This window comes from Panthera uncia, chromosome D4, assembly GCF_023721935.1.
Source record: "Panthera uncia isolate 11264 chromosome D4, Puncia_PCG_1.0, whole genome shotgun sequence".
Classification (NCBI taxonomy): Eukaryota; Metazoa; Chordata; class Mammalia; order Carnivora; family Felidae; genus Panthera; species Panthera uncia.
In genome coordinates, this window is record NC_064807.1 from 39,911,616 (window position 1) to 39,938,018 (window position 26,403).

At 35.5% G+C, this 26,403-nt stretch overlaps 1 protein-coding gene across 8 annotated transcripts in view; it reads left to right on the plus strand.

The window, feature by feature from the left end:
• CCDC171 (coiled-coil domain containing 171) overlaps positions 1-26,403 on the plus strand; it is a 318,123-nt gene that overhangs the window by 203,184 nt on the left and 88,536 nt on the right. For all 8 annotated transcript variants that reach the window (XM_049634852.1, XM_049634832.1, XM_049634824.1 and 5 more), the window contains 2 exons: positions 11,317-11,462; positions 13,519-13,573. In XM_049634852.1, the coding sequence (XP_049490809.1) occupies positions 11,317-11,462; positions 13,519-13,573 (201 nt within the window). The remainder of the gene's footprint in view (positions 1-11,316; positions 11,463-13,518; positions 13,574-26,403) is intronic.

A 26,403-nucleotide genomic window follows, 5' to 3' on the forward strand; every position in this document is an offset into this window, starting at 1 on the left:
ATGTAATATATATATATATATATATATATGTATGTTGAATATATATATATTGAATTGAATATATATATATTCAATATATATATATTGAATATATATATATGTTGAATATATATTATATATTCAACTGTTACTATCCAAAGACGCAAGTTTTCCCCAACTACAGTTTCTCAAGAAATTGCACTAAGCCTTGGGTTCATCTCTCTGCTTTTTCCTAATACTTTGTTTTAAATTGCTAACTATTGCTGAATCTTTGTTTTAACACTTCTGTATTACTCTTTAGTCTCTTTTTGTAATTATTAGGAGGAAGAGGGATTAAAAATTACATATTTCACTCAGATATGTTAAAATATCTGTCATGGGTTATCACATGGTGGGAAAGCTGATACCAACCCTCTTAGTTATTTAGAAACCTTAATGGTTATTGCTAGTGGTAACTTTTTTCCTAACCTTTTTCTCTGTAAAATAACCCAGTATAACAACTAACTTGTTATACACTACAAGTAGTGTAGTTCTTTGAAAACAATCACTGATTTCAGTTGTTAATTGACTTTTTGGTGCTCCTAAAATAATGTATTTTTATCATATATTTCATCATAACTGAGCTGAGACTCAGCTATGGCTCTCTGTCTTATGATTCAAATAGCTTATAGGATTTCATATAGTTATTAGTAGAAATAGAAAATCTATGGCTAGGATGTTGCATTTATATAAAGTAAACATTTAATATTTATTCTGCTTGAGTAATGTAAAAGTGAATTTGATATAATACTCTTTAGCATACTAAGGAAAACTATCTATTACAAGCCAGATCTTTTAAAAATACTTTTAAATCTAGTGTATCACTGAATCATTATGCTCAAAGGTGAAATCTTCTCAAACCTTTGTTAGATTCCAGCTGAAGATGCAAATGAGCTTTTCAGTATGGCCAGAATGATCTCGTGCATTTTTTCTAATTTGGCAGTTATGGTTTTTCATATGATCTCTGAGACCAATATTGAAGAATGCTGCCCCAGGCCAGGAATATTGCAGTGGCTTCCCATGGCTTTCTATGACAATAGTTGGCAAGTACTTAGCCACAGACCCTTCTTTGAACATAATCTTATACAAAAGCTCATAGAACACATTAATACAAAGTCTGGTGGAGAGAAGGAAGGGAGTTGGGAGTCTACTAATTCAAGTGTTGCCTCCAAGTTGTTTGATGCCCCTCTGTGGAACACTGTATAAAAACCATTTGAAAGATTAAAAGTCTGGTTTTCCGACCACACTTGGACTATATGTACCTTTCTAGTCTTTTCTCCTGCCATTCTCAATGGCATCCTTCAGCCAAGCCTTACCTCTTGTATTTCTCAGATGTGCCATTTCATTCTGATGAAAATGATCTTTACCACATTGAACACTTAGCTTGAAAACCAACTGCTTTCTAAATATCTTCTTGTCTTTCTAGTTAGGAATTCACTTCCAAGAGGAGTATATTCTTTGTTTTTATGTGTTTATTTATTTACATCTCACTCTGCCTGGTTTTGAACTCTGGCTCTGTGTAACCTTGGGCAAGTTAGTTGAGTTCTCTCATAAGTAAAGTGGGAATAATAGTACTGACTTCATAGAGTTGTTATAATGATTAATTGTATTAATAAGATCAGTACACAGGAAGTGTTAGCTATTATTATTATTATTATTATTATTATTATTTATGGCTATGGCATGGATAGGCATGATCCACATAGATACAGTAAAGTTACATCCAGTGTTGAGGTTAGGTTTTAGGACCAGCATGTAAGGCAAAAATCTTGCATAATCAGAAGTGTTTGGGGTGCCTGGCTGGCTCAGTGAGTAGAACATCCAACTCTTGATCTCAAGGTTGTAAGTTCCGAGCCCCATGTTGGGTGTAAACATTACTTGAAAATAAAATCTTTGAAAAAAAAAGTGTCTTTTTCCTTCGGGAAATCTAATAATATTTGAAGTTATTAGTGGAAAAATGATTAAGCCATTTTATTTCTTTCAACTCCTTTCAGTCCACCCAACTCAATAAACTGTTCCTATTTATTTTCATTCCTTTATTTTTTTTTATTTTTTATTTGTTTATTTTTTTAATTTTTTTTTTTTTATGTTTATTTTTGAGACAGAGAGAGACAGACATGAACGGGGGAGGGGCAGACAGAGAGGGAGACACAGAATCGGAAGCAGGCTCCAGGCTCTGAGCCATCAGCCCAGAGTCTGACGCGGGGCTCGAACTCACGGTCTGTGAGATAATGACCTGAGCTGAAGTCGGACGCTTAACCCACCGAGCCACCCAGGCGCCCCTTCATTCCTTTAAAAAGCCCCTTCAGGTGTGGCCACATTAGAGATGACATATTCTAAACAAATTCAAGGCAGCCAGGTTTTCTTCCTGGAATATGTTGCCATTTCTTCAATTGGGCACCGAATGAGGAGGTTGGTGTTCTTTCAGGGGTCAAGTTGAATGAAAGTACACTTTCCACACAGGAGAATCCCTCTCATGTTGACTTCCTTGTTACGGTATTTGCAGGGTCAGAGATATGTGGGGACAACCAGGTGTCACAGCGGGTTTTGTGGTAGTTGCCGTTTGCTTTGTTCATGTCACCTGTTCCGTGCTGGCTGCAGGTGAATGTTTATGACTTGGAGTGGCACCAGACCTACTGGATTTGGATTGTTGATCTGTCGTTCAATTCTTTTTCTTTCCTCCATTTGCTCACCCCATTATTCCTTTCAAAGTAAGTATAATAGGATTCATTTAAAGCCAAATGCAATTCTCTTCTCATCTTTGATGAACACATATCAGTACGAACTACTAATTCTTCCATTACTATAATATTAAAATGCAATCTGTATGGCGTCGATTCTTTAAGGGTGGCATTTTTGGATTAAATGAGGCACGTTGATGACTTTTTACACAGTCACTAAGATCTCTTTAACAGGTGGATTTGGCTATAAGTGTTGATATTATAGAGCTTGATATATATTACGATAGTGTGGAGATCCTATAGTAAATCTTTTAGAAGTTGAAGTTTTACGGGGCGCCTGGGTGGCTCAGTCGGTTAAGCGGCCAACTTAGGCTCAGGTCATGATCTCGCGGTCCGTGAGTTCAAGCCCTGCATCGGGCTCTGTGCTGACAGTTCAGAGCCTGGAGCCTGTTTTGGATTCTGTGTCTCCCTCTCTCTGACCCTCCCCCATTCATGCTTTGTCTCTCTCTGTCTCAAAAATAAACATTAAAAAAAAAAATAGAAGTTGAAGTTTTACTAGGCAGCCAGATCTCAAGATCTGCAGGGGAACTTCAATGCTATTGTTGCTAACTTATAAAGGAAAGAGAACTCCATTACTTTTCAAAAGGTTAAAAAAAAGTATCAGCCTAATGTGGTCTTGAAATATATGAAATTCTGTACTGCAGTGCTGTGCTATATAATTCATCCTTTCCAAATGTTAATTTTTTTATTTCATTAGTGCATTTAAGAAATGATGTTTTCATACAGGCAATCTTGAATTGTGCATGCTTTGATTTTATTTTAATGTTTATTTATTTTTGAGAGAGAAAGAGAGCAAGGGCAGAGAGAAGGAGACAGAGGATCTGAGGCAGGCTCTGCACTTACAGCACAGAGCCCGATGTGGGGCTCAAACTGACCAACCATGAGATCATGACCCGAACTGAAGTTGGTCGCTTAACCAGACTGAGCCATCCAGGCGCCCCATGCATGCTTTGATTTTTGATGTGGAAAGTGTGCCATTACATAGCGCTGAAGTCCTTGTTGAAGTTTATTTCAATATAAATAGAAAGCTGTCATTTAAATAGATTTGAATACCTTGCCTTACTTGAGAAATAGGTGAAATATTGGTTTTGCATTTCCACGCGGATTTTCCAGTTTATGGATTTTTATGGAAAATCTGGAGAGATGGTTACTAATACCATTGTGGCACAGGATAAGGAATAAGGGTTCAGTGTACTATGACGTGGGCTCACATTTTGGCATAAACCCATGCAGTAGTTATAGGACCTTGGGAACATTACTTAACTTCTCTGATTCTTAGTTTTCCCTTGTGTGTAAAATAGGAATGATAATGTGAACCATCTCATTGGACTATGAAAAATGAATCAATGTAACTGTGAGATGCTTGTATGATGACAATCATATGGTTCAGTTGTCACTCAAGCTATGTCCCCCCCTGCCCCCCCCCCCCGGCTTCCAGGACTTGGGGAATAATCACAAACATTTATTCAACATTTAGTCTGACAGACATTATTCAAGAACAGGCCTAGTGCCCTCATACAAAGGTAGAATGCTCCAGATAGTCAATGTTAGTAAAGGTTTGCTGTTCAGAACTTTCCCCCCTGTGATAATACCTCTAAAATTAAGATAGAAATCAGTGGTAGAACACTTAATACACAAAAATTCATCCCATGAATAAACTTTTAAGAAAAACCTTGGACTTTGTTGTATTTACATTTATGTCTAAAAGAACCCAAGTTTATTTTTCTAATTTAAATTTGACCTTCAGATTCTCTTAAATAATTAATTTTTACTCAGCTGATATTTGATTTACTTTCATTAGTTTTATTTAATATATAGCATATTCAAGAGAGTAATCTGAATTCTGTATCACAATGAAAATATTAATATGAGGGTATTTTAATTATTGTATAGGATTACTTAACATATTATTCAATTATATCACAAAAAGAATTCTTACAATTGAAAAATTCTTCCAACAATAATTTCTTTTTATTTAAATGTCAGCAACCCAACTATATGAAGCCCTTTATGAATTATTCATATTTTTTTCAAATTCTTCTTAGACAGTAGTTTTAGGTAATTCTCAAGCGATTTGAAAACAGCATCTAATTCTAAATGATACTTTTCTACCACCTAATTCATAGCTTGCCTCACTTAAAATATTGCCAGGGAATTCAGCAACTTCCTGGACCTTCACATGGCTAAGATTATCATCTGTGTAAAGCTTCTGGGACCTGCTGGGTAGTCTGTAGCTGGTAAGGTCCAACAGAAGAACCTATGTGTGTTCCATCCCCTCGTATTTCTTAGGGATTCTCAGAGGGGACTTGGAAGCTGCATAAGCTGATTTTTATTACAGCAACAGTATGGTGGTTGTCCCCTGCAGCCGGTGTCTGTTTCGTAAGGTCTGTAGTGCAGCTAAATGCAGTTTGTTTTCTACTCTGAGAAAACATTACTGCCACATTACTGCTTACATGCCATGTGTCACAATAAATCTAGCTACCGCTGGTTTGTTCTGTCCTTTTCAGAGTGTATTTTCCAGTTGAGAGCGCTGTCATGATTCTCTTTATTATCCTCCTTTTTTTTTTGTCATTTAAAATGTGTTTCAGCTATTTCTCTCCCACTATATCTTATTATCATCTAACACTTTTAGTCTACAAGAATGTTGTAGTGCATATGTGAGGTTTAGAACAAACAGCATTCAATATACTTTGAACACTTTTATGAGGTTCCTTTTCTTTCCATTATATTTTACTATTGATCAATTTCAGTTCGTTTACTGGGAAGGATTAACTTTTTCCTTTTATAAACTGATGGAATGTAAGAGGACATTTACAAAGGAATATGTGAGAATGTGGTACCAATAACCGTGAGCCATTACACAACAAAATCTTACAGCGTACTTTGAAATTTTAAAGGTGAAGTTTCATTGCTTCATTTGCTCCGGTTTTTTTTAATAATCATCAACCATATGGCCTATTTGTAAAAGTAAGCTATTTTACATTTAGTTTGTTAATTTCCTTTTATTTTTTCAAGTGTCATAGAAATAGTTATTAAAAAATTGTATATGTTTATATGTGTGTGTGTGTGTGTGTGTGTGTGTGTATATATATATATATATGATGTGAAATAATATGGAGACTCAAAAGTTGCCGCATATAGGTTGGGATTTAAAGAAGGCCATGCAATGACACTACATGGAGAAGTGTTAAGTGTTGCATTAATTATGCATATTAAATTTATGTAGACTTTTTTGGTTTATAGGACACTTTCGCATCTATTGTTTTACTAGACGTGTGTGAGTGTTAACCAGACTGTCATTTATTCAACCCCAAAAGTGGGTGAGTTACTTCATCTGCAGCTCCAGCTTACGAATATGTCAATTACATTCTGCATAAGACTTTTATTAGAAAACAATAAAAGATAGCGCTCCTAAGGAAGACAACTTAAAATTGCGGAACTTTTCATTCAAACTATCCATCTAAAATATAGAACACTAAGAACTGGAATTTATCCATGTATTAATTTTACCATACCAGCATCTTTTACTATCTTATATTTATTGTAAATTGTCTGCTTGCGTATCTCACAGACTTTCATGCTTTATTATAAAATATGGAGTCCTCTAATTTCATCCCTGACTTGTGTGCCCAGTTGTAAGCTTGGTGGTTGTATCACTTTAACTTTATACTTTCTGTGGCAGCCTGCCTTGTGTGATCTACCCAGCAGCTCCTCACTTCTTGATTAATATAATTTTCTAGTTGTCACACTATTAGAGTAAGGCTGAAGACAGTGCTGTTTCCTTTCCCAATGTTAGTTTTAGTGCCCTGAGATGTTTTACTCAATTTATCACAATCTAGGAATGTTTATTCATGAATTATGGTCATAACAGCAGTAAAGTTTTAAAAAATGTGCTATAGATGTTTTTTCCCCCGACCTAGGAAATGTAGCTTCATTCTTTATAACACTTGCGTTGTTGTCTTGCCTTTCATTTTGTATGACTGACTTTTATACCAAATTGAATAAGCCATTAGCTTTTAGTCTGTAGGAATGTGGATCCATAGATATTTCCCATTAGACAAAAGAAAATCTATAAAAGCGGTATCTCCCGGGGCTCGGTCTTCCTAGCTGGCCTAATGGTCTAAAGCACTGCTGTACTGTGCCCTCATGAGAGAGAACTATGTGGGATGATTCCCTGAACATCCAGAACTATTAATTGGAGAGGTGTGCACCTTCTTTCAGATAACCTTAACTTTTGTACTATCCCACCTTTATTAATCAAATATTCTGATTGAGGGAATTCGTGTTCTCACTTTCGTATTTTTGAAACTATTACTGAACGAAATGATAGGCTTTGGATACCTTGTGTAGCATACAATTCAAGTTTGCCAAAATAGGAGCTACTGTATGTGGGTAGCCATGTTGTTTTGAGAAGTTTTTTTTAAAGAACGTCTCCTGAAAAAAGACCTCGACTGGTGATGGTTGCATAATTCTGTGAATACACAAAACCCCACTGAAGTGTACGCTTTAAAAAGGTGAATTATGTGGTATGTGAATTATATCTCCGTAAAGCTGTTATTAAAAAAATTTCCACTGCACAAAATATTTTCATAGGTGCACACTAATAGCATTTTAGCTTACAGTTGCAATCAAAAAAATTGTTAGCTTTAATAAATTAACACTTAAAGCTTTAGAAATATGAAATCATGTGTGCATTAAAAAATAACTTGTGCTCTTACTCAGTGGTAACACATGTTTATTATGGGAACGTCAGACACTTCAAATAAGAAAAGAGACATTTAAAAATTATGAGGGTCTTTTAAATATTCGCATCTACCATGTATTCTGCACCTAAGCTTTCCCCATATTTAACTACTTCCTTGGCACCTATATTTTTCTTGCCAGCTTTCATTAGCAATAAATAGCTTTTCATGATCACCTTAGGAACATAACCAGATGTAAAAATATCTTCTCATAAGTAGCTTAGTGAAAGCATTGGCTTTCCCCGCCCTGGACTATGAGAGGCGTAAATGAAGGTGGGCAGTGACATCATCATCCAAAGAAATACAGTCAACATATTGCAGAATAGCTTCGGATATACAGTCAGTTTGGGATTTTGTTGTAAAACGTTTCGCTTTAAAACATTTTGGCTTTAAGGTGAAAACTTAGACTTGTGCCATCAGTTCTTATACAGGCAGAATATTAGTGTGTCTTTTTAAAACACTCTCGTTATCACATTTAGCATTAGCTTTCTAATGGCTAAAATTGTTCGCAACACAGTTTAAAGATAAATGCGGTATCAGGCTTTGAATTTTTTTTCTTTTTTTGGTAAATATTAAGACCTGAGTACAAAATGAGGGCTGTACTGCGGATTAAGTGAAATATCTCAAGGCTGTGCTGTTCTGATAACTGAACCTGAAGTGACCTTTCTCAGACACAATTACAGAGCTGTATGTTTTTCCTTTAATTTCATCAGGGGTTTAATTAGTATACAAATAAAACTTCCCTTATCTTCCTTTCTACCTAATTGGCTTGTCTTCGCTTATATATGAAGTATGTGAAAGTGGGCTGTAATTAGGGTGACCGTGTTAACCTTTTTTCCTCAAATGTACTGTTGCCTAAAGGCCTCAAGGCCTAAAAACAGCGCTTTGGATTATTGCTTTGCAATCACTATGGCTGTCCCACAGGTTTTCTCATGAGCAGAAGGGCTTTGGGTGCTGCAGGTTCCCACTGCTTAACAGGATCTTCATTCTTCTCCCCACTAAATGTTTATTGATTATCTCGCTGTTCCAGGCTCAGCCTCCAACAACTTAATATCAGGTGACAGTCAGGAGAGTTCTCCAAGTAATTAGAGTTGAGCATTGGGGGAACAATTAGGAGCAGAGTTATTAAACTTGATTTATCCTATTCTCTCCTGAACAGTTTCTTGGATATCAGAACATCACACTTTCACAATCTACCCTGGTTGAGAAATTAGTGGCTAACCTGCTGCTTATCATTGTTGCCTTGCTGCCTAGAGGCACACCCTCCTGGTTTCAGTTGTTCGGTTGGAAATATTAGAGTCCAGAAAGTTTATCATGGGTTTTAATTAGACAAACCTGGACAGGAGAAAAGCAAAGCTCCACTTAAAATTTTAAGGCAATATATAATATATGCTATAGATTGTATATGGCGGAGGTACGTATGTTTTATGTACATTATATACGCACACACTTAAGTATGTTTTTCTTTCTTTAAAGCTCAGTGTTGAGGTTTTTAAAGATTCTAATTTTGTCATCAAAAACAAAAAAAAGGTGACTATCAGGGGAAAAACATATTACTGAATCACTTTGATGTTCTGTACACATCTTTATGAACCTTAGAAACCAATGATGTATACGGATCCCATTGTACTGTACCTACCCCAACTCTTTGAAAATCGGAGTTCTGTTTCTCTCCGTTATGTGGCTCTGATCATTATCTCTTCATTTTCACAGTAAGGATGTGTGACCTCTGCAGCTTTGTTTATACCACTTTGTGTTCGTTTTCTGCAATTCCAGTCTTAGAATGGGCTAAATTCAGCTATTCTGAAATAGTGCGAGCTTTAGGAGAGTTTGGGGGCTCCCCGCCATTTCCCCCGAGAGAGGAAAATGAAAGCCAGAGGAAACAAGAAGATTTGGACATATGGTAGAAGTTCTAATTCTGTGAGATATATCTTCTTTGAAAGGATGTCATAGGATGGCTGAAAAGGCAAGTGTGGCTTTACAATGCTTCCAGGGTCAGGGGTTTCTCTCAGATTGGGCCAGTGAGCTTCACTCTGCACAAGGCTGGAGACAGTACCTTGAAACCCCTCTCAGATACACACCTCTAGTCCTAGGAGCTACTGAGCAAGAGCATTGGAACGGATTGGCACAAATCCGTTATTTCTGTTGGAAAAAGAATTCAAACTTTATGCATAGCCAGTAGTGGGTCATTAATTTTATCTTCATATCTGAAAACCAGCATTTTTTATTAACTGAAAGATGTCAGAAATACTGGCTTTAACAGGACTCAACTGGATTTTACTTTTTTAAATAAAGAAATCTCATAATACTTCAATGCCTTTAAATATCTTAACATTGGTGCAAAATACGTAGGTTTAGCATGGCCTTTAAAAATCTATTCTTTGTTGTCTTTTTAAAGTTGGTTTGAATCAGTGACTGTTTCCTATAGTGGGATGTTCTTGAAGATCTGATAATACTAAAGGCTGAAATAAAATATAATGTCTAATAAGTAATCCCAGTTTACTTATTTTTTATTTTTTAAACGTGTACTTGTCTGGAAGCAGCTTGACTGTTTGCAAAGGGAAATACTGAATTAAAAAACTTTTAACATTTTAAAACACCTGATTTGGCTGATGATTGCTTTCGTTGTATAGCATTTAGAGTGAATTGTTTTAGCTCCGTGCAGGCAGCTTGAGTGTTCTGTACTATCTATTGTGAATGCTTTAAGAGAATACTGTAGAAAGAATTTTAAACATGAAATTATAGCTTTGTCAATTATATATATATGTTGTGAACATTCATGTGTGGCTAAACTCTGAGAAAGAAGAAAAAATATTGTGTGCATGTAACCAATTGATTAGCTAGCTCACTGTATAGCAAATTCACTTGAAAAACTGACAAGCTCATATCCTAGAAATTTCATAGGCAAAGGAATGAGCAAAGTTTCAGTGCTCAGGGATCCTGTGATGCCTATATTATTTTGAATGAAGTCTAGAAAAGACTCCTTTAGATTGTGAGGTTCTGGTTCTAAGACCTTTAGCCCGAAAGGGAGTTTGGCACTTGCGTCTTGACATTTTTGTGCTACGCGAATATTTCAGATTAAAGCAAATAGCAAAATATCCATCAACAGATTTTATAGTTCTGTGGCTAGGAAAATATTTATGGGACACAAATAATTCTGAATGCAAGTATTATTTGCAACTTTCTCTGTTAGATGAAACATGTTGATTGCATTTGTGTGGCTATGTTTGACATGAGAGTTATTTAATGGGAAGTAAGGGAGTTTTATTTTGGAGTCCAGTTTGTTTGTTCCCTGAGATGCCCATAGTCACCTGTTCTGGATATATTTATAAGTAAAGTGGTGGTACTTTTAAATCTTGGGTTCCCCCTTCTCATGTAGGTGTCCTAACCCACCTTCCCCTCGCTCACAAACACACTTTGGGCTTATGATGGTTCTTGTTTTACATAGACTCTAAGTTTCATGTGCTTTCTCCCCTGAAAATCTTTATTTTGTCCTCATTCAAAGAAAATGCTACTTGAGGTTTTTATAATCAGATGTTTTTTTGTAAGAATAAGATGTATTTGCCTTACGGTATTTGAAAAAATAAAATAGAGTTGTATTTTGTAGCTAAACATTTTTCAAAATCTTCTCGGATCTATCATTTCTAATTAGTAAGTATGTAAAATTTTTGCAGAAAATTTGTCAAACCTTGATGTGTAATGACCCAAGTCTACTTCTCAGTCAGTCTGTATCCTTCTTTGTTTAATAGCCTATGGCATAAATTGAAGTTAATTATCAGGGCTGACAAGTAACTCTGTTTTCTGTCTGCTTGCAGAGTCTCTCCGAGGCAAAGATGGAGCTGAGAAGAAAAGATCAATCTCTGCGTCAGCTCAATAGACATCTTACCCAGCTGGAGCAGGACAAGCGTCGACTGGAGGAGAACATCCACGATGCAGAGAGTGCCCTCCGCATGGCAGCCAAGTGAGCATTCGGACCTTGGGGAGATCACTTAAAACAGACAAAAGATCAATTCTTACTTTCATGCTCCGGGTTTTAGCCCTGGATAATACAGTGTTAGAAAACAAAAGTACAGCTGTCTCTCTTTGAAATTCTCTGATATATCCTCAAAAAAGAAAACTCTTAACTCAACATGCTAACTGTATATTTTATTGAGAAACCTCAGAAAAGTATAAGGTTCTATATAACCTCTAATTATGTGTATTTTGGGCTCTGTTGTACTGTTACATGTTTGAAACCATGATTTCATTAATATGAAATGGAATACACTTTATTCAGAAGTTTTTCATAGTTCCTTCTATCACATATTCCCCATTCCCTTCTGGCCCATTGCCCCCCAAATTTTGCTCGGCATATAATATACCAATATTGCAAGTCATAGTTCCATAAAAAATGTTAATATATAATCAACATATATATCATAGCATCTTCTTAAGTGCAATAAAACACACTGATCATGGAAAAGTCACTTAATTTTATAGCTGTATATTCTAATATGTCCAACAGAAAAAAACATACTGTTTTAGAGTGGGCATCTATGTAAATGTGATGAGAGTGGTTTTCCTTTTACCAGGTAATCAAGTTGACATACACTCTGAAGTTCAAATTGAACAATTCTCTTGGGTATTTTTATTTGTTCCTCAAATCAAATTTCATGGAATACTTTAAGACATCCCTTTGTACAACAGCATGGCTTAAAGAAAATCTATTTATGGATTAAAGAAACATCTAATTTTAATAAACTCGGTGTTTTCTGAATTTGGAATTCTGGACTCCTGTAATTACATATATATGTGTATGTGTGTGTGTGTGTGTGTGTGTGTGTATATATATATATATATATACACATATATACATGTATGTGTGTATACATATGTGTGTATATATATATGTGTGTATATATATATATATATATATATATATATAAATTAAAATTTTTTTGAGACAGACTCTTGTTAAGCATCAAATATTGTGAAATATGAATGTAGTCTGTAAACTAAATCACAAAACAGGGAATCTGCCCCCTAGGATATCTACAGCTTTGCCATTGGGCTTGGGAAATTGCTCACACATAATGAAAAAATGAGTTTACATAAGATCAAAATATTGCTAGGTTTGAATACCCACCAGTAGTTCTTTGGAAAATTGTAAAGCTCTGTAATGTCTGTGATCTGTGACCATGATCACATGTCCTTGTAACACAAAAGAAAGTTAATTTGAAATTTGGAGAGCTCATACATTTTCAATTTATAATTTACCATTAAATTTTGTCTTCAGCATTTTCATCCAAACTTTTAATTTAATTGTATTTATATTGAAGTGTAGTTGGCATTCAATATTATATTCAGGTATACAACATAGTGATTCAATTTTTGTATACACTGTGAAGTCATCACCATGATAAAACTATCACTCACTAAAAATATTCTTCCAATATTGATTATATTCCCTATTCTGTACATCTAAACTTTTTATTTCATTATTAAGGCTAAATTCAACCTACAGAGCTGTTAGAAGAAACTAGTAACTTTACATGTTTCTGGTCAAGGTCATAGAAGAGGGTTTTTGTGCAATCATTGTAACACAAAGAGCCTATGTAGAAAGGAAAATATTATTTTGCATAATATGGCCATTCATGATATATCTCCACCACAATGATTTTTAAAATCTCCTTCATTAGAAATCAAAAGAATAAAAGTTTAGCTTTTCTAGCACATTTTAAACCAATAATGTAATCATGGTTTCTTTTCTCTTCCTTTTTTCACTCTTTTTTTTTTTTTTTCCACTTTGAGGATATCCTTAAGATTTTTCCCCCCTCTAATTTATGGCAGGAAATATAACTAAAGGTAAGGGTTAAATGTGGAAATATACAAGTGAATATGGTTGGATTTTGCACTTTTAGAAAGAGTGCAATAATAACCAACCCATGTTTTTCAATAATAGTGACTTATCCTACAATGTGTAACAGTTGTTGTAAGGCTTGGGTTTTACTAATACCTAATTTTAATTTATTTTCTAGAGACAAAGAATGTGTTGCCAATCATATGAGAGCAGTAGAAAATATGCTTCATAAGGTAGTATAATTTTTCTTCAATATTGTTCAACTTGTGTTATGGCATTGTTTTCCTAGTTATCAGTTTTATTAACCTCAAGATACTTTACTTAATTTTGTAACTTTCTTAGAAAATAAATTCACAAAAAGGTCCTTCCAAATGACTAACAACTTGTATTATACAATGCTGTATTGCATAACTTTCTTCAGAATTTACCTATGTCCTTGCTAAAACTATGGAAATAGTGGTTTCCCCAAACTGGTATAATTGCACTTGAGTTATTGGTGGTCTTTGCTGACTGAACCAGAGGTCATTATGATTCTTACATGTCTCATAATGATAAAATGTTTGACCACACTGTCTAACCTCTTACCGCTCTCAAACCTACCATCATATGTATGTATACATAGAGGAGGCATAATGATATGTATCTGGCAGTACTTTTCAAGTTGTAATTTTCCTTCTTACAAAATGTGTTAAGTTAGCTTTTAATTTGTAATGATGAGTAGCGTTTAAGGATGTTATGATATTACTAAGAACTTATATTAACTGTGTTTTTTGTTAACATTCCGGATTCAAAGATGTGTTCATTATTTCATTATTTAAACATTTTCATTAGAGAAATGTTATTTATGTTATTATTAATTATGTTATTATGTTATCAATGTTATTGTCTAATAGACAATTTCTTGGAAACATAATTACCTAGTACTTTTAAGATATATGGAATTCATGAATGAATCATATTTAGAGTAATTCTTGGAATTAAATTTATTATATAATATAGTTTGGAAATCACTTAAAAATACCCCAAAACAAATCTTTTTAAGGAGATATTAAATAAACATTAGCAAACTAATACTTAATACACTTTAACCTTGTGGAAAAAACTAGGCCTGTGTATTCTTTTAGATATTGAAAGTGATTAGCATTATTTCATATCACCCAAAGCACTTTCAAAAAAATCTAACATTCTGAATGCTATGTTTTAAAGTAGTATTGTTTGAAACTGTGATTTGTCCCTCTCCCCATTTAAAAAAGTTTAGTTTAGACATAGTTACATCAAATCCATATATGCTAGAAATCTGAAATTTGATTTGTAGGAAAAAAAGACATCTTTGGTTAGATTTTTTTTTTTGTACTTGGTGAAATCTTTGAAAGGAGAAATCGGTCATGTCATACATATAGCATAACTTTTTATATAGTTGATGTTGCCTTGAATTGTTTGTTCATTTTCCCAGCTAGAGGAAAACAAATGTTGGGTGGCATCTACAGTGAGGAGTGGACTTTGACATCAGAGAAAAACCATCATCAGTATGGAACATAAATGTTGTACCTTATCCTTTCATTGTGAGAGTGGCAAAATACATATTTTAAATACGATCAAGACTGCAATAGGACAATTATAATCATACATTTCTTCAGTTGCAGTTCATCTTTTGGGTTTTGTGTGTCATATGGAAAGAAAGATATCTATAAAATTGGCCTAGAACTGCTGTAGATTTATTTTTGGTTTATAGCTTTTTTCCCCTTCAGATTTAGTTAATTATTTTAATTGATGTCTCTGGAAATTTCTGTTTACACAGTGGTTTTTAAATTATCAATTACTTTTCAAGCTTGAAGTAAAAATGTAGGGAAGGCTAATTGATGGCTGGGCTAATTCTCTGTTCTATGAAGTTTAGGTGTGAATGAAAGGATGCTAAAGAAGTGGCCCAGAGAATCGCTCATGCCAGCCCACTGGTGTTGCCTGCTGTCCTCATGCCAGCTTTTGCAAGTTTATTTTTGTGGCCCCTTTGGACTGTCCAGAGGCGTTTTGCCACCTTGGAGAAACTGGGAGTGGTACAAAAGGAGGGTCTGGGCTCTTTCATGGTTAAAATGGTTGTGGTTGCATCCAAACTCTTCAGAGTAGTTTACTGTGCATAGCCAAAATAACGTAGCTATTTATATTTCTCTTTTTTTAACGTTTATTTATTTTTGAGAGAGAGAGAGTACACATAAGCAGGTGAGGGGCAGAGAGAGAGAGGGAGACAGAGGATCTGAAGCAGGCTCTGCGCAGCACAGAGCCCCATGTGGGGCTCGAACAGATGAACCGTGAAATCATGACCTGAACCCAAATCAAGAGTCCAATGCTCAACTGATTGAGCCACCCAGGTGCCCCTATATTTCTTATTTTTTAAACTTGATGCATTACATTCAACTTTTCAAATCCTGAAACTGTATTATACAAAGCAGTTGAGTGGATATTAATTTTAAAATTCCATTTGGGACTGATACTAGTATTTAATAAGGAAGGCCAGTCATTTTCATTTAAAAGCATATACCTTATTTCAAAGAAACAGATGTTTTATTTTAATTTCATGTAAATATATGTATGTATGTATTGTGACTTTTTAATGTAGGCCAGAAGTTAACTTTTTATTAAGAAACTTTTTGGGGACTAATTTCCGGTTATTGGGTTAAGAAAAATAACAAAAGAAAACAAAATCACAACTTTCCATTTTTGATGCACACACTTCTCTATTTAGTTGAACTCTCAGATGTTTGGGAAAAAACCAGAAGTATTAAATTAAAAAAAAGTAACCATTTTAACCATTTTAAAATGTACAATTCCGTGGCTTCCAATGCATTCATAGTGTTGTGCAATTATCACAACTCTGTTTTCAGAATATTTTTATCACCTCAAAAAGAAATCCAGACAAATTAAGCAGTCACTCCTATACCTTCTTATTCCATTCCATAGGATGTCTTTTTACTTTCTTGATAGTGTCCTTTGATGAAAAAGTTTTTTATTTTTATTATTATTTAAAATTTTTTTTCAATGTTTATTTATTTTTGAGAGACAGGTCAGAGTGTGAGCGTGGGAGAGGCAGAGAGAGAGGGAGACACAGAATCCGAAGCAGGCTCCAGGCTCTGAGCTGTCAGCACAGAGCCCGATGTGGGGCTTGAACTCACGAACCATGAGATCATGACCTGAGCCGAAGTCAGACACTTAACCGACTGAGCCACCCAGGCACCCCAAAAAAGTTTTTTAAATTTTGATGAAGTCCATTTTTTTTCTTTTGCAGATCATGTTTTTGGATTCTTATCTAAGAATACATTCATTGTCATATCCAAGATCATGAAGATTTTTCCCTATGTTTTCTCCAAAGAGTTTTATAGTGTTAAATTCTCTGGAGTTTAAACTACAAACTTTGGAGTTACACTTTCTATTAACTCTTATATTTAGGCTTTGGTCCATGTTGAGTTAATTTTTGTACTGGTGTAGTACAAAGACCAAACTTGAGTTATTCCTACAGCATTTGTTAAAAAGACCTTTAATTCCCCCATTCAATGATCTCAGTACCTGTGTTGAAAATCTATTGACTATAGATGTTTTCTTTTATTTCTGGACTCTCAATTCTGTTGCATTGATCTACCACACGGTTTTGATCACTGTGGTTTTGTAGTAAATTTTGAAATTAAGAAATGCGAGTCTTCCAACTTTGGGTTTTTCTTTCAGGATTTGTTTTGGCTTTTCAGGATTCCTTGTAATTACATATGAATTTTAGAATCAGCTTGTCCATTTCCGAAGAGGACAATTTGAATTTTGATAGTACTTCCTTCTTAACATTAAGTTTTGCAATCCATGACATGGGATGCCTTTCCATTTATTTAGATCTTCTCTAATTATTTTCAACAGTGTTTTGTAGTTTTCAGTGTACAAGTTTTTCGCCTTCTTGCTTAAATTTATTTTTAAGTATTTTATTCTTTATACTATTGTATTTTCTTAATTTATTGGTTCCTAATTATTAGCATTTAGAAATATGAGTGATTTTTATATGCTGCTTTTGTATCTTGCAACTTGGCTGAATTTTTTTAGCTCTAATAATTTCTTTTTTTTTTTTTTTTTAATTTTTTTTAACATTTATTTATTTTTGAGACAGAGAGAGACAGAGCATGAAGGGCAGAGAGAGAGGGAGACACAGAATCGGAAGCAGGCTCCAGGCTTTGAGCCATCAGCCCAGAGCCTGATGCGGGGCTCGAACTCACGGACCGTGAGATCGTGACCTGAGCTGAAGTCGGACGCTTAACCGACTGAGCCACCCAGGCGCCCCTCTAATAATTCCTTTTGAGGGTTCTTTAGGATTTCTCTATATAAGATCATGTCATCTACAAATAAAGATATTTATTCTTTCTGGTTTGGATGCCTTGATTTTATTGTTTTTTGTTTATTTGTTGTTGTTGTTGTTATTTTTGTTTTTGCCTAATTTCCTGCTTAGGACTTCGAGTTCTAGCAGTGAGATGACAACAGATATCTTTGCATTCTTCCTAATCTTAGGGGGAAAGCTTTTGGATTTACACCATTAAGTATGATATTAGGAGCATGTCCTTTATTAGATTGAGGAAGTTCTTTTCTGTTCCTAGTTTTTTGAATTTTTCTTATAAAAGGTTGTTGGGTTTTGTCAAATGCTCTTTCTACATCAAATGTAATGATCTTTATTTTCAGCCTTCATTCTATTAATGTTGGGTACTACGTAGATTGATTTATGTATGTTGAACCATGCTTGCATTCCTGTTATAAATATCACTTGGTTATCATGTGTAGTTGTTTGAATATGTTGCTAGATTTGGTTTGCCAGTATTTATTTTTGAGGATTTTTGCATCTATGTTCATAAGGGATATTGGTCTATAGTTTTCTGGTGATATCTTTGTCTGGATTTGGTATCAGAGTAATGCTGGCCTCATAGAATGAGTTAGGAAGTGTCCCTTCTCCTTCAATTTTTTTGGGGGAGAGTTTGAGAAGGATTGGTGTTAATTTTTTAAACATTTGGTAAAGTTTACCAATAAAACTATCTAGTCCTGGGATTTTTGTTATTGGAAGGTTTTTACTTACATATTCATTCTTTTTCCTTGGAATAGATGTGTTCAGATTTTCTGCTTCTTTTTTAGTCTGTTTTGGTACTTTATGTGTTTCCAGGAATTTGTTTGGTTCATCTAGGTTACCTCATTTGTTGACATTGTTCATTTTCTTAGTATTGTTTTTTATTTCTGTAAGATCACTAGTAATGTCCTCACACTTATTCCTGATTATAGTAATTAATTAATCTTTTTTTCTTGGCAAGGCTAGTTAAAGTTTGTTGATGTTGTTGACCTTGCCAAGGAATCAGATTTGGTTTTCTTGATGTGCTCTGTTATTTTTCTATTCTCTATTACCTCTACACCATTCTTTATTATTTCTTTTTTTGGTTTGGTTTGGGCTTAGTTTGCTCTTCTCTTTCTATGTCCCTCAGGTAAAAGAGTTTATTGACTTGAGATCTTTCTTCTTTTTTAACGTAGGTATTTGCAACTAAAAATTTTTGTGTGAGCTCTGCTTTCACTGAGATCTCACTGAGATTCTGTTGTCAGGTGCATATATATCTGGAAATTGTTGTATCTACTTGGTGGATTGATTTTTTTATTATCATAGAATTTTTTTTGTCTCTTGTAACATTTTTTGTCTTAAAGTGTGTTGCATATGTTAGTATAGCTGTTCCAGCTCTCTTTTGGTTACTGTTTGCATGGAATATCTTTTTTCTATCCTTCTAATTTCTTTTTTTTAAAGTTTATTTGTTTTGAGAGAGAGAGAGAGAGCATGCACATGCATGTGTGTGTACAGGAGGAACAGAGAGAGAAGGAGAGAGAGAATCCCAAGCAGGCTTCACAATGTCAGCACAGAACCTGATGTGGAGCTTGATCTCACAAACTGAGATCATGACCTGAACTGAAGCCAAAAGTTGGATGCTCAACCACCTGAGCCACCCAAGCCACCCAGGCACCCATATCCTTCTACTTTCAATTTATCTGTGTCTTTGTATCTAAGATACCTCTTGTATACAACATATAATTAATCATTTAAAAAAATTTTTTTAATGTTTTATTTTATTTTTGAGAGAGACAGAGACAGAGCGGGAGGGGCAGAGAGAGAGGGAGACACAGAATCCGAAGCAGGCTCCAGGCTCCAAGCTTGTCAGCACAGAGCCTGACGCAGGGCTCGAACTCACAAACCATGAGGTCATGACCTGAGTTGAAGTCACTTAACTGACTGAGCCACCCAGGCGCCCCTATAATTAATCTTTTTTTTTTTTAACACAGTCTGCCAATCTTTGACTTTTAATTGGAGAGTTTAATCAACTTACATTTAATATGATTAGAGATATGGAAAGACTTCTGTCATTTTCCTTTTTTTCTATATGTCTTATATCTATATTCCTCAATTTCTGTTTTAGTCTCCTCCCTTTTATTGTGTGATAGATAGATGTTTTGTAGTATAACATTTGTTTTCCTTCTCTCTTGTTTTGCTATATATTTTTAGTTATTTTCTTAGTGGTGGCCTTGGAGATTACCATTAATATCTTAATTCTTAGCAATCTACTTTGAATTAATAACCTTAGTTTCAGTAGTAGATAAAAACCTTGCCCCTATGTAGCTGCATCCTCCCCTTATGTTGTTAATGTCACAAATTACAGCTTTATATATTGTGTGCCCATCAACATAGTTTATTATTATTGTTTTATGTAGTTTTAAATAACATGGGAAAAAAAGAGGAGTTACAAATAAATAATACATTATTACTGACTTTTATATATACCCGTGCAGTTTTTTATATGAGTGCTCTTTATTTCTCCATGTGGATTGGAATTACTGTCTGGTGTTTTTTCATTTCAGGCTGAAGGACTCCCTTTAGCGTTTCTCCTAAGGCAGGTCTAGTGGTGATGAACACCCTCAGCTTTTGTTTATCTTGGATAATTTCTTTTTCATTTTTAAAGAGTATTTTTGTTGGATATAGAATTCTTGGTTGATAGTCTCCCCCCCCCCCCCCCCCCATTAAACACTTTGAATGTGTCAACTCTGAAATTTCTATTTGGTTCCCTTTTATACTTTCTATCTCTGTGTTTGTATTTTCTATTTTGGAAGACATTGTTCTTATAGTTTCCTTTGTTTTTTTGTACATGGTTTCCCTTAGCACTTTAAGCATATTTGAAATAATTGATTTAAAGTCATCGTGTGATAAATCCAATGTTGAGGCTTCCTCGGGGACAGTTCCCATTAGTTTCTGTTTTTATTGTGTATGGGCTAGACTTTCTTATTTCGTTGAAAACTTCATAATTTCTTGTTGAAAAGTGGATATTTTGAATAGTGCAATGTGGCAACTCTGGAAATCAGATTCTCTTCCATCCCTGGTGTTAGTTGTTTCTGCTTACTGTGGTGGTTTTTGTTTGGTCAGTGACTTTACTGCACTAATTTTTTTAAGTTTGTATTCTTTTTTTAGAAAATATTTATTATTGAAGCATAGTTGATAGACAATGTTATATCAGGTTCAGGCACGCAACATAGGGATTTGACAATTCTGTACGTTACTTAGTGCTCACCATGTTAAGTGGTCACCCTCTGTCACCATACAATATTATGACAGTATTGTGTTCTGTGAGCTTTATTTTTCATCTCTGTGTAAAGTCTGTATTCTTCGTCAGGTAGGGCCACTGAAATCGCTGTTCTGTTAACTTCGTGCTCTGCTGGTTTATAACAGAGATTTCCTTACATACTGAGATTCAGGGTTTTTTTTTCTTGATTAAGCTTTTGCTTGGTTGCTATAAAGTTTCAATTAGTTTCTAGAGTTCTGCAAAAGTTGATTCTGACAAATTTTGTCAGTGTATTCATTGTTTTTGTGTAGGAACTGGTTTTTGGAATTCCTTATTCCACCATTTTTGCTAACATCATTCCCTAAAGTCATATACTTTTGTTTTCCTAATGACTTTACCAGTAGGTTTCTAATATTACTGATAACAAAGACTCTCAGGAATTGATTTCTTCTTTACATTAAGAGGCTCTCCAAACATGCTTAAGTATTTCTATTTTGAGAAAAAGAAACTACCATAATTATATTTAAAATAACGTTCAGGATAAGGTAATGAGTGGATGTACAGGATAATATCTGAATTATTTAGGGTTAGGTATGAGAAAAGTAAGTATTTATTGGGCGATAACCAAGTGCTTAACAGAGATATGTTTTGGTTTATACTATAGCAGGGAGTAAAAGTAAGTAAATTTAGGTAAAATTGGAATGTAGAGAAGAATGAACTTTTTTTGGAGTCATTTTTTATTATTGTCAAGTTAGCAGAATGGCTGGATTCTTGAGACTTACAGAGATTGCTTGAATCCTATGAGTTCGGAACGATTAACTACAGTGTTTCCTGTATATGATTGCAGTAGCCTATGAACTTTAAAGGTACCTCTGAACATTTACTCAGAAGTATTAGCTGCCTTTTCAGTAAAATGTCTGAAAGATAAAACAGGAAGTCACAATCCAGAAGCCTCAGAAGGCTCTAGAAGACCTTGCATCTATAAGCCCTGTAAATTTATCGGGCTGAAATGACACTGAAACAATAACTAGGAAGCCACAGGAATTTTTGCTGATGTTCTTTTAGATTCCTTTCTATAGTAAAGTTACTTAAAACCTCTAATCCATCATAAAACACAATATTTAATGTGAATAGTTGAGTTCGACAAATGCTTTTTAAATGTGTATTATATTCTGGAGCTGTACCAGTTTTGGGGAAACAAACAACGAAAAATTATATACACACACACACACGTATATATACACATATACATATACATATATGTATACACATATGTATGTATATATACATATGTATATATGTATACACACATACATATATATGTATATATATATAGCTTAGTCCTTTCCCTCAAGGCAGAGACACAGATAATTGCAGTATACCATGGTAAACACGGATCCGTAAGATGCAGTTCGACATCCATTTAGATAGTTATTCATCTATGATGCATACCTAGAAAACTCACGGGTTGGCTGGAGGTTTCCTAGAAAAGAATGAATGCCCTGATGGGGCTGAAGTGTGAGGGAAGACGGGAAAGGCATTCCAGCAGAGAGAATAGCGTGTGCAAGTTCATGGTGGCACGAATAGCCAGACATCCTCCGTTCAGCAGTGAGTGCAAGGAGAATGCAAGAGATGAGTCCGAATGAGGCACTTGGAAGCCAGGTCATAGCAGAACTCTTGTTTTGTTCGTTGGTTTTTTTTTCCCCCCATCTAAGACCTTGGATCTTTATCATGGAGGCAGTGGGAGTAAACCAGGGTTTACGCTAGGGATGAATGTGGTCAGGTTTCTTATTGAATCTGGGTTCTGGAAGGCATATTTGTAGACTGGATATTGTAATGAAATGGTTTTAAGAGCCATGGGTCTAGGCTCAGTGAAAGCAGGAGAAGGTTTGGACCAGGGTAGTGAGGATGGGTGGTGTCAGAGAAAAGGATGTGAAACTTACTTAGTAAAATGACAAATGAAGATGAGAAGGCAACGGAGGATAACTCCCAGTATGGGCAGTGAGATCAACTGATGTTGGGAGTACAAAAAGAGGAGCAGGCTTTTTTTTTTTTTGGTAAGGAGAAGAAGGGAGACAATGATGCGTTTTGTTTTGGAAATACCCAAGTTTAAGGTAATGTGGAGTGATCAGCAGGATATGTGAGTCTGGACCGCAGGGAAAAAGTCAGGCTAAAGATAAAGGTTTGAGATTGATTAATGTAATACTCACTGGCAAAGAAAGAAGGCAGTGTAGCAATTGATAGGAGAAACAAGACATTATAGATAAATGGGAGGCTAGCAAATGCATTTTGAGAGATTAATTATGCCACGAGAGTTTGAAGTCCTTGAGGGATGGAACTCTGTCTCCTTAATTTTTATATGCTCAGCATCTATCACGGCGCCTGCTACCCAGTAGGCACTTAATGAATGTTTGTTGAATGAGTCAAATTTTACCATCACCCAGTCTCTAAATAAAACTAAAGCCATCTCTAGATTTCAATGGAAGTCTTGCTGATTTTCCTTTGTTTATTTGACTGCTAAAAATAGCATGTGTATTTATTTTGCCTAATCAAGTGCTAGAGGAGAAAGCCTAGATTTGATTATAAGAATGTCTCCAGGAAAGAGAGGTATGCTAGCAACAAATTTACGGGGTGTAAATGTCCTGTTATAACCTGTTTCTAGCTGGTTCGACTCCTATGAAGTAGAAGGATGATTACTTCTTTTGTTAGAGTGGATTCTGGAATAGATTAGAGTCAAACAGAATCTGACAGGTGGAGACACTATCTTGCCAAATCTTTAAATATGATTTCATAATCTTATCTTAAAAATGGTTAACCCAAATAGTACATAGTTGTCTTTGATTTTTAGTTTTCAGTGAATTTGTAAGGAATATAAACACCACAGAATAGCTTTTAATTCATAAAGCCGATAGCATTTTAAAAGTTGAACTATGATTTCATGCCTCTAAAACCGCAATTTTTAGTGACTCGTTACTGACTCTCTGAATGTGACCTGTGATCTTTGAACTCCTCTTCATTCTTAGTTTCCGGATATTGGTCCTGAAGATCAGCTGTGCAGGACTTACAGGTGTTAGCACAGCTGGCTTGCTGATGACAACTCTGTCCATATAGCTGTCTTGTGTGTCATCATTCATGTTGTTCAGTGTCATTCTGACCTAGCCAAGCTAAAAATGGTACTCCCGCTCAAGAGGGATTTAAAAACCTTGACAAAGTAAAGATAAGACACTACAGAATGTCACGGACATGTGCTTAACAGGTTTTAGCCTAAACACATCTAAATAACTAATTTCAGTGTGCAGCTGCCTTTATCCTCTGAAATAATTTACCCTAGGAAAGAAAATATCTCTGTGTGGAGGACTGTTAACAATTCATAAACATATTTCTCTATTCTGGGTATAGGTTTTATGTTTGCTTAAATAGCTCAAGGTCACAGCCATCTATTTGTGGGGTGCATTCTATGGGATATAACCTACACCACAGATTTCTCATGCCTTTATAAGATGCCCGTGATCAAATCACTCTGTTTTCCAGCTTGGTAATTTGATTTTGAGCGTTCGGTTTTTCAGATCCTTAACTGGGATGTAGCCAGCTTGATAATTTGATTCAAGAGATCCATTTTTTAGATCTGTAATTGGGATGTGACTATTAACGTGTGGGGTGGTGGTGGTGGTGGTGGTGGATTTGCCCTCTTTTCTGGTGACAGCAGCTGGCAGTCATTGGAGAGTTCTGGCTCTGCTCCAGAGTTGTAGGTTAAGTTAAATAACCTGCCAGCAAGAGAAGCCTAGTTTCTCACTCCCGTCTTTTCAAATTATGAGTGCGTGTGTTTGCTGCACTGTCAATGGAGTGCCTGCTTCTCCTTCCTGTGGGTGTGGAACACAGCTGGAACTGTTGCATGTATCTTGGGACATCATAGTGTGGGGATTTTCCGTGTGAAATGGTGACCATTGTATAAGGATGATTGCTGCCCAGGTAACTTGTCTCTCAGTGTAACGTGTATGTACGTGCGTGCGTGCGTGTGCATGTGTGCGTGCGTGTGTGTCTGTGTGTCAGTGTCAGGCTGTGGCAGAAAGAAAACATGAATGAATGAGAATGCCCACAGGTCCAGTGAAACTATGGAGGAAAATAAGGATGTCTAAATAATAGTCTCCATTACTTATCACAAAACTACTTTTATGAAACTTACACATTTTTTGCTAAGATTGCCAGACAACAAAGGAAAGGAAAAAACAAACAAACAAACAAAACCCAGTGTTGTTGTTAGATGTAACTGTTCAGGATGTGAATGTCATCTCCATTGCATTGACGAGCTTGAATCCCTGCTTCTATCACTAGGCACACACCAGAGTCCTGGAACCGCTAATTATCTTTTTTATTCTATTCTCTCTTTCTCCTGCCTTGTAGACTTTGTGAGTTTGGAATGACGTTCTTATTTGATCGCATACCGCGAGCCTCTGTATGCATAGCGTTTTTCTTGCCGCTACTGTTATTACAGAGTATATAGTTAACTCTGGTCGATGCCCTCCCTTCTCTTTCTTTTTACAAAAGCCTCTCCAGTGTGCCTATTCTACTTGTGGAACCAAATGTTATGTTGATTAGGCATTAGACTATGTGCCAGGAAAGTTAGACCCAGTCAAGTTGTACACTAGACTACCTGAAACTTGGAACTAGATCAGGAGATAGGACACTTACTTATTTATGAAACACTTATTTATGAAAAAAGAAGCCAGCAAGTATCTGTGAAATGGCATCCTGTGTTACTGATAGAAGGTTGACCTGCTAAGGATTGTTCATATATTCTCTGGTGAGATGTGGTTATTTAAAAAACTTTACAGATGGTGAAAAATATTGTCTTTCCTTCTTCTATACCTTTAAGGCAGAGGATGGCCAACATTTTCTGGAAAGGGTCACATAGTAAATATTTTAGGCTTCGTGGACCATATGGTCTCTTTCTCAACTATTCGACTCTGTCATGGTCGCAGGAAAACAGCCAAAGATAATAGGTAAATGAATGGGTGTCATGTGTTTCAATAAAACTTTATTTACAATGAGGGGCGGTGGCCTGGATTTGGTTCCCAGGCTGTAGTGTGCCAAGCACACACAGCTCTCTAGTGCAGAGGTTGAAAAATAGTGTGTAAGGTCTTCTGTGTCGGATGAAAAATAGAATAAAGGGGGAAGGGAAAGCAATACGGAGCCAGTGGAGGTGGAAGGAAGGGAAGAGGAAGCAGTGGTACAAAAGAAGGCAGGCAGCTGGAATCAAAGTAGAACATGAACACAGAGGTGTTACAGGAGACTCTGTAGATATGATGGTGGTAAGAATGTTGATTTTGAAGCCACGGAGGCCATACTAGGTTGGAGTAAGTAGAATTTTAGCCAGATTAAGGGTATGATGTAAAGTGCTAATATCACTTACTTTCCCCAGACATTAAAGATTCAGGCATTGTGTGTGTGTGTGTGTGTGTGTGTGTGTGTAT